The sequence below is a fragment of the Enhydra lutris genome, unplaced genomic scaffold (assembly GCF_002288905.1).
Source record: "Enhydra lutris kenyoni isolate GAN:26980312 unplaced genomic scaffold, ASM228890v2 scaffoldscaffold3, whole genome shotgun sequence".
Taxonomy (NCBI): domain Eukaryota; kingdom Metazoa; phylum Chordata; class Mammalia; order Carnivora; family Mustelidae; genus Enhydra; species Enhydra lutris.
The window spans coordinates 66,140,893-66,159,267 of NW_019154087.1; the positions used below are offsets into that span (position 1 = coordinate 66,140,893).

General features: G+C 36.5%; 1 protein-coding gene across 1 annotated transcript in view; it reads left to right on the forward strand.

Moving 5' to 3' along the window:
- Positions 1-18,375, forward strand: part of LOC111154998 (nuclear receptor subfamily 3 group C member 2) — a 338,835-nt gene that overhangs the window by 225,971 nt on the left and 94,489 nt on the right. The window contains exon 4 of the mRNA XM_022514989.1: positions 14,527-14,643. Coding sequence (XP_022370697.1) covers positions 14,527-14,643 — 117 coding nt within the window. The remainder of the gene's footprint in view (positions 1-14,526; positions 14,644-18,375) is intronic.

Here is an 18,375-nt window from a genome sequence, read left to right on the forward strand (position 1 = left end):
TGAGACCTTCAAATCTTAACAAATAGTTTGAGGCCAGGGTGGTTGAACAAGACCCCTTCTCTCTGCCAGGCCTCATTTCTTCTTTTAAGATCTTGGGGAATTTGCTGGTTGGGCAAAAACGAATGAGATCTGATCATTAAGAACACCGCACACGGGATTCAGTTCTGCAAGACTGTGAATATGTTTGCTTCAGGTTCCAGGGTTTACAGGTACATTTGGACCAGGGAAAAGTGGTGGATTGGGCAGTATGGGAGTTTGCCATCCTGTGTAACATCAGTTGAGGCTTAGACTTGAAGATAGGCCTCAGTTCATGCATTTCTCTTCTCAAGGGTCAGAGTAGTTAGTATTTCAGTATACAAGTTATTCCTATATGGTAGCCTGAATGTCTTTTCATGAGAAGATCCTCCTTCTGTTCCATTTTACCCCCTGAGTGTAAATACCTTAAGGATATTTCTACTATGTATGGAACCACAGAAAGAGAAAATGCTGTAATGAAAGAGCACCAGGGAGAAATCCCAGCTAAGCCAGCCACACGATTTAACCTCTCTGTGTGGCTTCATTGACAAAATGGAGAACATATGACCAGTCTCAGAGAATTCATTCCCACATCCCATAGGATTTTTAAATTAAGGATTAAATTATATGATTTGTAAAGCACCTGTCACATAATAGGAATTCAACAAATGTTAATTCCCTGCCCAGTGCCCTGAATAACTTATTTAAAAGAAAGTTTATCTAGATAACAGATGTTTTTGCATAGTGAAGTACAAGTATGTTAAATTCCTACTACTGAATATGTGTAGGATGTAAGTCACTCCTGAAAAAAACATTCCTTGTTCCTTGTCAATAACGTACTTGTCTTTTCTTATTGCACATCATGATACATGTTTCTCAAGGTTAAAAGCTTATTGTGCTTGGCTTGTGTCATATATTTTCTTTGATTATCTTTCACCAAAATATACTGAATGCCTAAAATTTAAGTCATGATAATTAGAAGTTATATATATTTATTTTTTTAATGAAAAACTAACACCTTGCACACCAAGAAGAATGTTTATCTGGGAATTTCGTGCTTACCCACATGGGAAGAACTCTTGAAACACCACAGGGAATAAAAAATAAGTCCAATCTGACTTCTAAATTAAAATCTTAGACTCCTCAAAACATAACTTTGAAAGATTGGTGTTTAAAGGGGACAGAGGCAACCTGTACCTCTCAAGAGAGTCCCCCTTCCCACCCTGCCCCTAGCATTTTAAAGCATGTTAATCCAGGCTCACTCATAAACCCCAGCAGCAGGGGATCATTGTTCATTGGTTTATTATGGTCAGACTGGACTGGTTTAAACTGAGCAGAGGAAGTTAATTATCAAATGTTTTAGCTGGCTCTAACAATGAATAACCAGTTCTTGTCGGACACCGTCTGGTTCACCGCACAACTTTTTAAGATGGGGGTGGGGGGGGTGGGAAATCACCCATCAGAATCTGCAATGAGGGAATTTGCTGGGACTGCCCTAATCTGTTTCCCAGGTTGTTCAAACCAGTTCAAGAGCAGTTAAACAAGGTTATGTAAGTGACATGTGATGTAGCCCAAAATAGTGACTGCAAACACAGGCTGCTGTTGCTGGGCAGTTGTCAACTGCTTTAAAAAAAAAAAAAAAAAAAATCCTCCAGCAGGATAACAAATGGACCTTTAAAAATCAGAAAGAAATTTAAGCCAAAAGTTAATTCTAAAAGGGATCTGGTGAAATGGCCTTTCTGAAAATGTGTGCCTTTTTCAGAAAAAGGGAAACTACAGTGTACATAAAGCCTGGAAATTCTTAAGAGTATCCATCAGGGGTAGTTAAGTTAAAGAAGACTCAAAAAGTTTGGTTTTCTGCTAAAGCACAGAGTTTTCAAGTTTTAATAACAGTAACAGCAACAAAACCTTCAGATTCGTTAATGGCTTTGGGCATATAAGAAATTATTGAGCAATGTGTCTTTCAGATAGGGATAAATATTAAACTGTTATTCATTTCTGCCCCCTTTTAGTTAAACTCTCTTGTAGTTTCAAGGGGTGAAAAAGAAAATTGCATTTCACATAGCATGGAAAGCGTGAAAATAAAATTTTAAAGGAAAATGAGATCCTTTGGTGAAATCTCTTTGATAGATTGTTTTTTAAAAAGAAAATGAAAACAATCATAGCAGAGGATCTAGAATATGTCTTAACTGTCATCAAGAGGTTTGCACCCTGACATTTGGATTCTCACATTTCCGTATATTCTCTGAGTTCCCTGCCTTCAAACATGTTGCAGATCTGGGGAGTCAGGAATTGAGGAGCAGGTTTCCATGGAAGTAGGTGGAGAAGGACTATAGGATCTTTGTCACAGGTTTCACATTGGGGGAGCCAACCTGGTATTTTTTAAATTTTTTTTAATTTCCCTGTTTTGTATTTTGTATTTCCCTATTTTTGAGATCTGAGTCTCAGGGACACTGGTGTGGGCTTCTGTCTTAATCTCTAAGAAACCTAGGATCTAGTACCACATTTCCCTACCTGAATGGTGAACAAATTAAGAAATAAAGCAGTAGCTGGTGGTAAATAAAATTTCAACCTGGGGGAGGGGCAAGTGGTAAATACATTGAAGGATGTGGCTTAGTGGTAAGAGCAAAAAAATGGGGGTATGGCCTAGCTCCCTGGTGGAATAAGAGAGGATAGTGTATTTTTCCAGATGTAGAGAAGTAGAACATTGCTGGGGAATTGAAGAAAGTGTATGTATCCCTAGATATCACTGAATATGGAAGTAGTTGAGCCAGAGCAAAGCAGAAATCCTTCTTAAGGTCAAAGCAAAGAAGTAATGGGGAAGATGTACCACAGGTGCGGCCACACCCCTAAGATGGAACGTGAGCCAGGGTCCGACAAGCAGGGATGTTCACTGCACCCTGCGCTCCCACCTGCAATTTTAGGATGTCTCTAAGGATGGTTTGTAATTCTGGACTGATCTTCAGAATTTTTCCATTTTGTTAAAATAAGTCACCAGACACAGTGTCTTTCATTCCCATTGTAATAGCAATCAAATGACCAAAAAAAACACCGTAACTAAAACACCAGTAGAAAAAAACAGTCCAGTGTTACAGTATCAAATGCCTCTGATCCCAGCTTTGCTTACTTTTCCTGAAATAGCAGTTAAGTTTTGCTGAGCACGTCTTTGAGCTCTGCCTGCCAGCCTGCCTCCCCTCTTTGTGCCCCAGTGGCTCAGTGTCGCTTTGAATAAGATACAGAAGAGTTTGGACTTGGAAGTTTAGGTAGTGAAGGGCCCTCGAAGGCCTTTAAACAGAAGGGTGAAATGATCAGATTTGTGATTCCTAAGGATCACTGCACAGCTCTCTGGAAGGTGGAGGCTCATGGCTCTGAATGTGTGCTCAGAGGAGCCCTAGGTTTGCAGCACAGTGCTTTCTGGATTCCTGGCAGGTGAAGAATGGGGAGCAGCACCAGGGAGGGTCCTCATGGGCATTTCAACCAGGGTAGCTCTTCACTTTGTGTTCTTAGATACTGCGGGCTATGTTAGAGTTCATTTCTTTTAGACAGCTTTCAAATTAAAATTTAATCATCATTTGATTTAGAAGTAAGGACATGGTAGAGGCAGGGTAGACTAGTTACAATCATAATAATATGTGATAATATATGTATATGTAATAATATTATGTAATATGTAATAATATTATGATAACTACCATTCACCAGATCCTTCCCGGATGCCAGGGATGATTCTAAGTACTTTATGTGGTGTATTCATCTTCCCGATAATTCACAAGATAGGCATGTTGGTAATTCCTGTTTAACAAATGGGGAGACGGATACATGGAAAGGTGAAGTAACTTGTTTCAGGTCACACAGACAGTAAACAAGGATTCAAACTGTACCTCAGAAATATAACCAAGGGAGCCTAAAATCAAGGGCAAAAATACTGGCAGATGTAGACAGGATGCAGGAGAAACTCAGGGCAGAGAATCATCAGGACCTCAGAGCCTCAGGACCTCACTGAATATTGAAGATTGTGGGAGTTTGTGCGGAGGTGGGCAGGGTATAAATCAAAGATGACCCCAAAGCTTCTAGTTCTAATAACTGGCTATAGCTTTAAGGCTAGGGGACTATAGGAGGCTGGAAGAGGGCTGTCTGTGGGGTGGGCACATTACACTTGATTTGTGAACATGGAGGATTTGACAGGTCAGAGACCTTCAGGTGGGGACACCCACTGAATTAGGTGGATGAGCACATCTAAAACCCGGAAGAGAGGGCTCGGGAGCCCTCATAGTGTTGACAGCTCCCTGGATGTCCTCTGGTCACCAGAATGTGTAGATACAGCTTGTTCTTCTCTGTTCCCCTGTCTTCCTGGGCCTCAACTGGCCAGACCAGTTGCTTACCACACATTTAACTGTGTCCCTGCTGTTCCCTGCCCCGGTCCTTTGCCTGGGATGCCAGTGTGCTTGTTCTCTCCATGTTTCAAATCCACAGCATTCTTCGAGGCTTACCTCAGATGCTGGCTCTCTGCGCAAAGCCTTTCTCATCTGTCTCTCCCAGTGTAATCACTTCCTTCTTTAAAGTCATACCACATCGACCTCACGTGATTTATCTTACTACATTTCCCCAGCCTCATCCACCTTCTAGAAAGATCATGGAGGGAATGGACCTTGTTTTGCCTTTAAAATGTGTGCCTACTTACTTTGAAGAGTTTTGGTATTAAGTAACAGTGGAAAAGAGAGAAAGCAGAGAGGGAGCAACTGTGCAAGGAAGCTGTAGCCTTCCAGAGTCTTATACCCTCTTACGGTCTTGGGCCCTCATCTGGAATTCTTAGCTGAGCTACAGACAGATCTGAGTCCCAGCTTTCTGTCCCATGTTTACCCTAAGGATGTCATTCCCCACTCTCATATCTTTACCGGCTTATTGAAAAAGTTAAGACTTGAAGATGAGATCAGAGCTGTATGGTATTTGTCTCATCTCAAGCAGGCTCTTTTCATCTACAGGTGTTCCTCACTCAGTGGTGATATTCTCTTCCCACAGGAAGTTCCTCACTGACATATTTAATTAAGAGTTGGCTGTGTTTGTTCTTTGGATTTTCTCATTCTACTTTTTTTTTAAGGCCGAGATAACAAAAAAAAAAAAAAAAAGTGACATCACTAGCATGTGTTCTATATATATCTATCAATTTGAATCCATTCGACAACATACAAAGCAGCCATTACTATGTCCATTTTATAGATCAGGAAGCTGAGGCTCAGAACAAGTTAAGTAATTTACTTGGCCAAGCATCTCACAGCTCCCTATTGACGGAGGTAGGATTGGGACCCAGGTGTGTCTGGTGACAAAGATGTGCCCTTCCCATTATATCTCCTCCCTGCTGCCTTCCATGTTTCCACTCTTTCCGTTCTAGCATTATTGATGCTTTAAGGCAAGACCCATATGTCATCCAATCTGTATTTTCTCATTTGGGCCCAGCCCAAGTACAACAAAAACTTGGTTCTTGATTTCAAAGTAATTGAAAATTTTAAAAGATAATTTTTCTTGAGTTCAGTAACTTTTAAAACAATGATGTTAATTTTTAGACACTTTCTGAATTATTTTCCACTTAGAAGCAATACCACAGTTGAGAACAATAGGGCAAAAATGATACTGTTGATTCATTTTTTTTAATTTTTGAGCTCAGCTTTGTTAAAGTCCATGGGCACTTTCCATTTGGTTTGAGTACTTCTGGTTAGTCTGTAAACCCATGAATTTATATTACATATGTACTAACTAAGCTTCCTGGTACCCCATCCAGATTTGCTCTAACCTTGGCAGCTTTCTGTTTTCTGGAATGACTGCCTTTTCTCCAAAAAGCTGCCACTTCCTCAGGCAGGAGGTACATTGAACTAGTACACACAGATGGATGAGTGACTAAAGTTCCCTGGGCTCCACTGAACAGATTTTCATTCTTAAAACAAGATGCTCTTACAGGCAAGTGGCTCCGTAATGGATACCTAGCCAACTTCAGTGGACCACCATGTGGGCTTCATGGGGAAATTCTTGAGGACCTATGACACCAGGAAGGCACTCTCATCCACTGTGGGCTTCTGACCCTGGATTAAGCTCTGCCTTTCACAGACCTCTCTGCTGCTTCCTTGTAAATCCCGAGAGCTCTTTTTCCATTGTTGTGTGCATGTAGGAGAGTCTGAAAGGTCTGATGCTGGAGATAAGCAGAAAGAATTTGTATGCAAGGATCTTTTGTGAAAGTCAATTACCTAGGAGTCAGTGGGACTTCTGTGAACATTCATTATTGTAGGTTTGTCTATATACAACATACTGTATGAACATTTAAGTTCTGTATGTTGTACACAATTGAATGTATCAGTATGTTTATATTCATTCTTTTATTCAGTAGCAGGTATGGACCAGGAACTATGCGGTTTGTGCTGCATTGTTCTTCATAGTGCCTAATAGAGTGTCGTAGATGGATGTTCAGCAGTTTTGTACAAAAGCTTTTACTTCAAAGTAATATTTTGGAATCTTCAAAGCATCTTATTTACTTTAAGCTTTTATTTCCCTCCATGTTGTGAAAATAAACATTCTTTTCTTTGGAGTATCTATTACAGTGCTTGTTACCAAGTAGCCAGATGGAACTTTCTCTAAATTTTTATGAAGAAAAATAATTATAATCTATTTGAAAATTGTGCGACATTTGCATTTCCCCTATAAGCTTTTAATTTATTTAGTTTCTTTTTTTTTTTTTTCTTTTTGGTACAAATTCTGAATACATGTGCATGTTAGTATACTACCATTGATAAAATAGGCTGGGGTTTTAGGACTTGGGGGCAGTCAATGGATTACATTCTTTATTAAAATAGTCCATAGGTGTTTATTTTCTTTTAAATGGAAATGTATTACACACTAGTAGCTTCCCATTAACATTTTGAAAAGTTCAGCTATTTGTGGAAAGAGCTCTCAGCATTATCTATTAAAATCAATTTGTTAAAAAAAAGAAAGCAGTAATGTAAATCTTCTAATACTTTGAGAAGAACTAATATAAGGGCTGAATTTTATGTTTTCATTTACCCTTCATGGAGGTAGTCTTCAGCGAGGTTCCTCATATATTTCCCGCTCTTTGTCTTCTGGGCACAAGGTAGGATTCCAATTCCTGCCTTCCTTGTGGTTGGGTGGGTTTATTGGATTAGATCTGAGCAATGAATAGTGAATTGTCCTTTCTGGGCTGGAGCATTGGATTTCCTAAGTAGATTCACCAGCCTCTGTGCCATGAGACTCACAGCATTCACTGTGGTGACTGCTCCATCAGCCTAGGGCTGGAGGTGAGAAGACATGGAGCAGAATTTGCAGCCTATCTGCTGTTGCCTAATTACTTAGGCTTTATAAAGAACTACTTTTTGGCTTTGTTGGTTTTTCTCTGTTGCTTGTATTTTTTCTTTGTCATTGATTTCTATACTGTATTTCATTCCTTCTATTTGCTTTGGGATTAGTTTCTATTTTTTTTTTTTTTTTAGCATCTCTTAAGATAGAATCCTAGATCATCAACTTTAAACCTTTCATTTTTCTAATATAAGTATATAAAGCTAAAAATTCTTTTGTAAGTACTGCTTTAGCTTTATCCAAAAAATTTTGATATGTTTTCATTATCATTCAGTTTGAAATATTCAGTATTTCCATTTTGATCTCTTTTTTGACCCCAAAATTATTTAGATGGGTGTTACTTTTCAGGTATATGTAGCTTTTTTAACTTATATTGGTATGGATTTCTAATTTAGTTCCTTTGTGGTGAGAAAACACACTGTTCGTGATGTCAATCCTTTTAGAATTTGATACTTGTTTTTATAGCTCAAGATGTGCTCTCTCTCAATGAATGTTCCATGAGCAGTTAAGCATGTGATTGTGTAATTATGTATCCTAAATGTTAATTGGGTAAAGGTGTTTGATAATATTGTTTAAATCATCTATATCTTAACTGTTTCTCTAGATAGATAGTGATTGTTCTGAGAAATTGTTGCTGAGAGAAGGGTTCTTGAATCTCCAACTGTGATTTTGGATTTATATTTTTTCCTTTTAGTTCTGTCAATTTTTGCTTGATGTATGTTGAAGCTCTATGAGATGCATTTTATATTTAGGATTGTTATCTGTCTTTATAATCATCATGAAATGACATCATTTCTTTGGTGATACTCTTTGTCTTGAAGTCTTCTTTGTTTGATTTTAATATAGCTGCATCAGCTTTCTTACATTACATTTAACATTGTGTATATTTTCCCATCATTTAACCTTCAACCTGTCTGTGCCTATATATTTAAAATACACCTACCACATATATCAGTCTTGCTTGTTTTTAGCCGGTCTACCATCTTTGATTTCTAATTAAAGTGTTTAAACCATTTACATTTAATGTAATTATTGCTATATTAGATTTATATGTTACTTGGTGTTTGTTTCCTTTTGTTCCCTCTGCTATTTGTTCCCTTGTTTTTCCTTCTCTGTATGTTTTGGGTTAAGTACATTTTAGAATGCCATTTTAAATCTCTTCTGTCTCTTCAGCTACACTTCTTAGTGTTATTATTCTAGTGGCTGCTCAGGCAGTCTCTCAAACATTAATTTGTGTCAGAATCACCTGAAGGGCTATATAAAACACAGATTTCTAGGTCCCACCCTGGAGTTCCTGGTTAGTATGTCTGTAAATTTAAATTTCTGATAAGTTCTTATGTGATGTTGATGTTGCTTGTCCAGGGACCATACTTTTAGAACCATTGTTCTAGGAATCACAGGATGTACTCTTAATTTATCACCGTCTACCCTCAATTAATTTCAAGGATACCATTTTAAGTATAATGTAATAAACTTACAGCAGTAGAATTTCATTTATATCCCCTCTTTTTGCTTTGTTTTTGGATATTTCACTCACACATGTTTTATAAATCCCATTATACATTTTTATTCTTTTTTTTCTATAAAAAATCATTTGACTTTTAAATAATTTTTAGAAAGAAAATTTCATTTACATTTTACCATCTATCATTTCCAATTATTGCTTTTCTTTTCAGTACCCCCAGACTTCTATCTGGTATCATTTTCCTTCACCAAAGAGAACTTCCTTTTCCATATCTTATAATGTGATTCTACTAGCAACAAATTCTCTTAACTTTAGTTTATCCAAAAATGTCTCTATTTCACCTTCATTTTGAGAAATATTTTCATTGGTTATTCTGCGTTGATGGTTTTTCAAGTTATTATATGTTGTCTTCTGGCCTCAATTGCTTTGATATGAAATCAAATATTGCTCTTTCTTTGTTCCCTTTTATGTAATTTTTTTTGGCTCTGGCTGCTCATAATTATTTTTATATCTGTTTTTCAGTAACGTAACTATATTGTGCTATAGTGCTTTTCTTTGTGTTTATCCTTTAAGGGGACATTTGCTAAGCTTTCTAGATTTTCAAGTTGCTGCTTTAATCAAATTTATAAATTTTCACATAGTTTTCTGACCTATTTTCTCTCTGTTTCTGGGACTCCACCTGCACACATATTAAATTACTTAAAGCTATCCTACAGGCTATTAGTACCTTGTTCGTTTATACTTAATTTTTTTCTTTGTGCTTTAGTTTGGGTGATTTCTACTTATATTTATTTAATTTCAATAGCCCATTTTTGTTTAGTGCCCAGTATGTTGTTAATTCTAACAAATAAATATTTTATTTTAGATATTATATTTTTCAGTTCTTGGATATCCATTTGGTTTTGTTTATTTTATTTCTATAGTTTCCACACCTCTTCTGACAGTTCACAATTCTTAACTCCTATTAATCATATTTACTTATACATTCTAACATATCAGTTTTTAAATCCTTATCTGTTAATGTCAACCTCTGGATCTGTTTCTACTGATAAATTTTTATATTGACTTTGGTTCGGATTTTCCTGTTTTTAAATATTTTTAATGATTATTATTGTATTCTAGACTTTCCAGAGTATCCAGATTCTGTTATAATTCTCCAAAGAGTATTGAGTTTTGTTCTAGTTGTTATATTTCTGACAGATCACTTTGAAATTGTCAAGCCTTTGCTTTAAACTTTTTTAAAGATACGTCTATTTTGGTTAGGATAAACCAAATGTTTTGGTTAGGATAAACCAAGGCTAAATGTCTCAGCCCTGGACTACCATATTTCCTCCTAAGGTAGGGAACCTTCCAATATTAAAATGGAAAGCCTGAGGTATTTAATGAGTCCTTCTGATTTAGTGGGATTCAAACTTTTTGTGATGGGCAGCAGCTGAAATAATCTGCCCAGCCCTTTTATTTTAAATTGTTTTACCCCTAGACTCTTTGAAATTTCATGTTCAGTTTAGGGGTCAGCCAAGAATTTGAGGGGAGTTAATATGTACATTTTATCTACCTCCATCCCCCTATGACACTCTTCTTTCCAGAATATCCTTCTTCAATTTCTAGCTACTCTGACAGTCCCCAAGTTTGTTCTCTGCCTTCTGAAGTTCGTAAGACTGAGGATTTTGCTTGTTTTCTATCAACCCTGCACTGAGTGGAATATAGGCCCTCAAGGAGAGACCTGTTCAAAGGTGAATCTTGTCTGGGGTGATTGTCTTTTTTCAAGAGTCCATTTTCTTCCAGTTTCTTCCTGCTTTATGTTGCTCCCCAGTGCCTTCAAATCTTTCTCTCCTTTTGTGGACAGTTTATAATTGTTATCTGTAGGAGGTTTATCTGATTCAAGCTGTTCTGCCACTACCAGAACTGGAATTCTCCCCATAATGGACATGTAATTTGAATGAGAAATCTTTGTTTCCTTTATCACCAAGATTCTTTTTAACTACAGGATTATTTCTGTTGCTATATAGTCTGACAAAATATATAGCTACTAATTTGCATAGAGGCCATCTTTGAGAACTTTCAAGTAGACTGTTAATAGTGTTCCCTATTTCCATTCTATCTATTTGGTATATCAATTTAAGATTAATGTTTCTAAAACACAGCTCTGAACTCAACACATTGCAAGCAAGAATCTTCAGTGATATCCCATCACCTGCTGAATAAAATCTGAGTGCTTTAGTTTGTCATCCAAAGTCTCCACCGTCTGGTCCCCAGCATTCTGGTTGTCTGCCCTTCTAATGAAGGGCATCATAGAAAATCGTTTACCTGAAGATGCCTGGGATTTGACTTACTCAGGATTAGCAATCTTAATACCAGAACACAATGTTTAAATAAGACATATTAAAGTTTTTTAGATCTTCTAGATGCATTCTCTTGTTTTCATTGCGGGTTTTGTTGTTGTTACTTTCTTTGGTTTTTTAATATAGCCTGAGGGATGGGACATACATTACTTACTAGTGTAAGGTACGATTTAAATCTTTAATGTTTGCACAACTAAAAATATACATGATGGAAAACTGTGTGAAAACTCTTAGACCCTTACAATGCTTCCATCCTATTTTTGGAAAATGAATTGGTGGCTGTGACCACACTGGTTGGTAGAAACCAGGTATACAATTTCAAATATTGCTGCAAGAAGGAAATTATCCTGTAACCATTATAGTAACATGGATTTTTAAGGTGTCTTCATTTTTTAAGAATCCTTACAGAAATATCCAGCTTTTGGAAGTTTCTTTTTTTTTTTTTTTTTTTTTTTTTTTTTTTTTTTTTGGAAGTTTCTGTTTTTGAATACCCAAAGAAGAAATCTTCTAGTGTGTACGGAAGACAGTGGTCATTTCTTATGCATTCTTGTATGCCTGCAATCTAAGAGACTTAGTCACATTTTACTGCACATTGGCAGAAGTGGAAAAGAACCTTAGATTACCCCAGCCCCTTATGCAAATGTCTGGCAGCCTTGCACACATAGTAGGTTCCCAGTGAATACTTGCTGAATTAAAACCAATTAAAATTACATTTAGTTTTCTCTTTGGACTTTAAAGTTTGTTCAGTTCAGTGTGAGTCGTAGATAAATCTTTGGTTTTGTGTTCAATTTCACACCATGCAAAAGTCACATAATGCTGGTTGTCACTGGATATACGGACGGATAAAGTGTTCCTCACTCAAAATAGTGTTCTTTGCTTCTCAGTTCCAAAGAGCACTTTTAGCCTCCCATTGGACCACCAGTAAATCATATTGCAAGTTGATGTTTAAGACTCTGGCCCTTAATGCACACTGATACTGTCAGCCTTCCTGAATTTTTCCAGTTCCACCATTTGGGGAAGTCACTTTACCAGTGCTAGCATGAGTTTCTTCTTGTGAGCAAATAGCATTAATAATATTGGCCTTCTATATCATAGGGTTGTTGTAAGGCTTAAATAAGATAGTGCTATAATAGGATCTTAAAATTTTATTTTAAAGGTGGTAACCAATTACTTAAGATACTGTAAAGCATCGTGAAACGTTATATGAATCAGTTACGGTCTTTACCATGCGTATTGATTGCCTTTGTGTAATTATCTATACTTACTTATATCCACTAAGAGCCTCCGATTTTTTAAAAAGTCATTAGATTATTATAATGGTAGGTTTTCATTTCTTTACTTTGATAGATTTCCCTATTCTAGTACTATTTATTGTTATTATTACTAAGATTTACCATAATGTTACTGAGAATGTGCTCTAGATTAAATTATTTCAATTACATTAAGCAACACACATTATTTTTATTGAGTATTTACTGTAATTTACTTAGTAAGTCTCAACCAAGGGAGCATATAGTCCTAAACTGAAGGGAGTGCTTTAGATCCTGTTCACTGCTTTATAGCAATCGATGAAATTCCCTCTCTCCTTTCTTTGTCTGCATATTTTCAATGACCCATGACTCAGTCCTCAGACCTCTTCTCTTTCCAGTCTGTGCTCACTCTCCATATGATCTCATCCAGTCTCATGGCTTAAAATAATGACTGCACGCTGTTATACCTCCAGCCCAGACCTCTCCCTGACTCCAGACCTGTGTATCTAACTGCCAACTTGACACGTCCGCTTAGAAACTTCTCAAACATCTCAAACTTAACATGTCCAGAACTGAATTAGGGTAGTTTCCCATAAACCACATGCTCCTACTGTCTTCCCCATTTCAATTTATGGCAGTTCCATTTTTCTTAAGGGTTCAGCCCAAGACTCTTAATGCCTCTACCTCCCCTTTTTCTTCTGATCTATCAGCAAATGCTAGCAGTTCTACCTTTAAATTGTATCTGACCACTTCTCACCACTGTCAGTGCTACCACACTGACCTGACCCACAATCATCTCTCCCCTGGATTATAGTGATAGTCTTCTACCCCTGTTCTTCCTGCATCTGTGTCCATCCATTGAGTCCGTTTTCAACATAACAGCCAGAGTGATCATGCTAAATGTAAATCACATCAAGTCATTTCTCTGCTCAAAGCTTCCCATTGCACTCAAACTAAAAGTCCAAGTCTTAAATATGATCTTTACTATGGCCCAGTATGATCTAACTCACATTAACTCTTTTTCCTTATCTCTTACTTTCCACTCATTCTTTCTGTTCTTTCATACTTGTCTGTTCTTTAAACATGCCAGGTATCCTCCCCAAGATGTCCACATAGTGCCTTCCTTCCTTCAGACCTCTATTTAAAGCATCTTTGAGTAAGTCCTTCCATACTCTTTTTAAAATGCCAGCATCCTCCCACACCTCCACCATGTTATGTGCCCCTTCCCTAGCACTTACAGCTGTCCAGCATTTGTATATTTTACCTAATCACCTTGTCTGTTGACTGTCTCCTCCCAGTTGAATGAAAGTTAATAATAGCAGGGACTTCTGATCATCTCATTCATTGCTCATATTCATTGCTATGTGCCTGGTACCTAGTGGATGTTCTATAAATCTTTTGAAATAAATAAATTAATAATAGCACTAGGCTACAATTTCACATTTTGTTAGTAGATGCCTCTCTCTGAGTATAGTCCCACATCTGAATATTTTAAATTACAGTTTGGTCTACAGTTAAACATTTAACTGTTACAGTTAAAGTTACAGTTAAATATTGTTAGCTATTTATTTATTAACATATAATAAATATTTATTAAATATTGTTAACAGTTACAGTTAAACATTTACAGTTATATAATCTGTAAGTCTTCCCACTGAAATCACCTGTGTGTAAATGGTGGGCAGCATAGCAACTCCAGCAACTGCAGGAGAGCCTTCAAACAATCCACTCTGTTGCTGCTGTGATGTGTAAATGAAAATTGCACCATTGCCTGAGAGGGATTGGGCAGCTACCAATAATTTCAGTGTGGGGGAGCGTGGCTCCATGTATATGAACATCAGTTGGAAATAAATGCAGTATTAATCTTATCTGTAATCTAAAATATCACCTGTATTAAACTGGCCATGCCCATACCTATATTACCTATAAATCTTATTCCTCTTCTATTTTTCTGAAGAAGAAATTTCAGGGCAGGAAAGATGAAGTTTCATATTCTGATTATCTTTATTAGTACTTTATATTAGTGTAGTAGTCTTTATTTTGACAGTTTTTTTGTTTGTTTTTGTTTGTTTGTTTGTTTGTTTGTTTGGTTATTCAGGGCAACACAACTATTTATGTGCTGGAAGAAATGATTGTATCATTGATAAGATTCGACGGAAGAATTGTCCTGCCTGCAGACTTCAGAAATGTCTTCAAGCTGGAATGAATTTAGGAGGTAAGTTTTGTGTTTTTAGTTCAATAAAAATTGTTAATATGTAACATAACACTGCTAAGCTCTGTATACTCCCAAAATTTAAGATAAAACTAACATGGAGCAAAGATTTCTAAAAATCTAATAAGCTTGTGATAAATCATTTTAGTATTTCTTTCTTAGCAGGAGTTTAAAAGAAGTATGTTATGTGGCTATGGTCCTAGTGAAGTTTTCAACCCTGAGTTTGCTAAGGTTTCAAGAACTCAGAACAGAACCAAAACAAAAACAAAAATGAATGACTTTTTATATGAAACCATAACTAACAGTTTTTATTACAGTGTCTGTTTAGAAATAAGCCCTGCATGTGATAATATTAGCCAGACAGGAATACATTCTAATTCTAAGAATAAATGCAATAAATGAAGACCTATATGAAAAAACTTAAAAATGTCACAGTAGCCCACCCAAAGATGGGGTTGGATGGGGGCAGGCTGGAGAGGGATGGTTAAAAGATTTGAACCAAACACAAAAGTATATGATGTCCATGGATGGGAAGATTCAGCCTGCTAAAGGTATCCATTTTCTCTGAATGAATTTATAAATATAACACAATCCTAACAAAATTACTAACTGATGATTCTAAGTTCCCAAAGAACAGCCAGCAAAATTCTGGAAAGATGAATAATGAGGTCGACTACCTCTACCAGATAGTAAAACATATGATACAACTATAATAATTAAAATGATCTGTTTATTTATTGATTGTAAGACAATAACAGAAATTCAAAAAAATAAATAATATGAGAATTTTGTATATAATAAAGTTGTCATTCCAGATCAGTGGTAAAAGGATAGATTATTCAACAGAAGTTATTGTGACAACTGGAAAGCCATCTGGAAAACAAGAAAATTGAGTCTAATCTCATACTAGACACCCAAATAAATTGTAATCTTTCAAAGTTTTAAACTTGGAAATAAAACTATAGAAGTACTAAAAGAAAAAAAGGATTTTTTTTATACTCTCCAAGTGGAAAAGACCCTTCTAAGTATAAAACTCAGAAGCTATGAAAGAAGAGAATTAAGGAAATCAACACTATTTACAAATCAAATATTACTACAAAGGCAAATAATAAGAAACTGGGGGAAGGTACTGGCAACTTATAGATAATGGGTTTATTTTTTGCATAAAAATCTCCTATAATTCCATAGGAAAAAGAAACCAACTTATTATAAAAATGAGATTGAGGGGTGCTTGGGTGGCTCAGTTGGTTAAGGATCTAGCTCTTGATTTCGGCTCAGGTCATGATCTCAGGGTGGTGAGATCAAGCCCCGCATCAGGCTCTGTGCTGGGTGTGGAACCTGTCTAAGATTTTTCTCTCTCCCTCACCCCCTCCTACCCTCTTCCTGTCCCCTTCTCGGAAAAAAACAAAAAACAAACAAACAAACAAAAAACAGTGAGATTGAACAAAACAAGAATATGAACAGAACATTTGTAGACAAAAGAAATATAATTGGTTCTTGAAACACATGAAGAGATTCTCAATCTAATGGTAACAAATGCAAATTAAAAATATGAGTTAAATTTCTTATAAATGCCAAAAATAAAACATTTTTATGATATATTGTTTAATGATATAAAAATAAAGTAAAATTCAATGGTGATCTCTTGCATTTTAGGTGGAAGTATAAGGTAATACAACCCGTATAGAGAGTGATTCGGTTATTTCAGTAAAATGGTAAAGGACATATATCCCTTGACTTAATGAGTCCTAAGTACATTTTTGCAATATAAGAAATGATACATTCATAAGATATCATAATATTGCTGACCATCAGAAATACATTAAATATTCATATGTTCAAGATTGGTTAAATAAATTACAGATCCTCTTTAGACAATAAAGGAAGCTCTCTATGGATTGATCTCCAAAATATTGTTTAGTGAAAAAAATAAGATTGTAGTATAGGATGTTTTGCCTACTACAAGTGATTTAACTCTTTTAGAAAAAGAATATATATTGTATAGAACATTTCTGGAATAGTTTATAAGAAACTGGTAATGCTGGTTGTCTCAGTAGAAAGGAGTGGATAGCTAGGAGACAAGGATAAGAAGGAGAATTATCGTCACTCATCCTCCGTGCCTTTGAATTTTGTATTGTGTTTAATGCGTTGTGTATATACTACCAATTTAAAAGAAATAAAATAATTTGAAAAAGAAATGAGACTTCATTCTTTTTTGCTTTGGTAAATGCAATTGGCCACTAGTCAGGACTTAGGAGTAAACATGGCAGCACACAGAGCAGAGCGACTCTTAGAAATCGGGAGGAGTATGGGCTATGGCCAGTTGAAGCTGCTCATGTCAGAGTGGGGCCAGAAGATGTTACATAACAGCTCAGCTGGAGAGACTCATGCTGTTTAAGAGGATGGGTTCTGGAGCCAGACTGCCTGGGTAGGAACCCTTGCCCTACCACTTACTGACCTTGTAACCTCAAGCAAGTTACCGCCTTTCCGTGCCGTGTTTCCTTATCTTCAGCTTACAGTAATTGGCGTGCTTACCTCATAGGCTGTGATGAGGGTTGACTGAGTCAGTGTGCAGTGAAAAGAAAGTGATCACTCAGTACATGTCAGTGGTTTGGTGGGTGGTGGCAGTGCTCATTGTGATGTCCATAGCGCTTTCACACATGATCTGAAAGACGTTTTTGCTCCACGTTTTGCTGAGAGTAAATCTCAGCCCAGACTGGCTAAGTGACTTGCCCAAAAATGCCACAGCCAGTGACATGATGAACATAGGTCTTCTAGCTCTGGATTCTTGGTCTGGTGCTTCTAGTATACCACACTATTCTCTTGTTCTATTGTCTGAATCAGTGCAAATGTGGCACAGAGATCACCTCCTTAAGCATGTGAGTGAGAACTGGAGAAATTAATCATTTAAGATCTAGATGGCACAAGGGTACAGCCATTGGTTATAAAATAAATTTTAAATCGATTTTGTAAATTCCAAAATCGGAACTTAAGTATACTTGCACACTACTGAGGTATCTTTTAAAGTGCCTGTGTATATATTTTGTACTTTATAAACACCATGAAACTTTAATACATAAATATTATATAAATGTCATGTAATTATACTCTATAAAATATAAGTACTGTTAGTTGGTATAAAAAAATAACAAAATAACCATATTTATAATTCCCACCTTGTAGGGTTTTGTTAAGGGTTAACCAAGCCCATCCATAACCTGTAAAACAGGGTTTCTCAACATCTGCAGTGTTTGACATTTTGGGTCATTTGTGATCGGCATCCCTGGTCTATACCTACTAAATGCCGAGAGCAGTCCCTTCACCCCAGGTGTAACAACCGAGAATGTTTCCAGACTTTGGTAAATGTACCCTGGGTAGCATCAAGACCCACTGATTTAGCTATAAGAGTAAACTATTGTAAGCACTATTCAATGAGATATTTTCTGCTAAGATATAAACGCCAGCAGGGAAAGAATTTTTGTCTGTTGTGTTCATTGCCTTTTCCCCAGTGTCTAGAACAGTGCCTGGCACAAAGTAGGTATTCAGTAACTATTTGTCGAATGAATGAGTGAATGAATGAATGGCATTTTCGAGGGCTTCTGTGTTCTAAGCATTTTGCTAGGCCTTTTATAGGTGTCATCCTTTTTTAAGCCTCACATTACAATATGTGATACATACTATTAAATCTGTCCATTTTGGAAATGAGCTCACAGAGGCACAGAGAGGTTAAAGAAT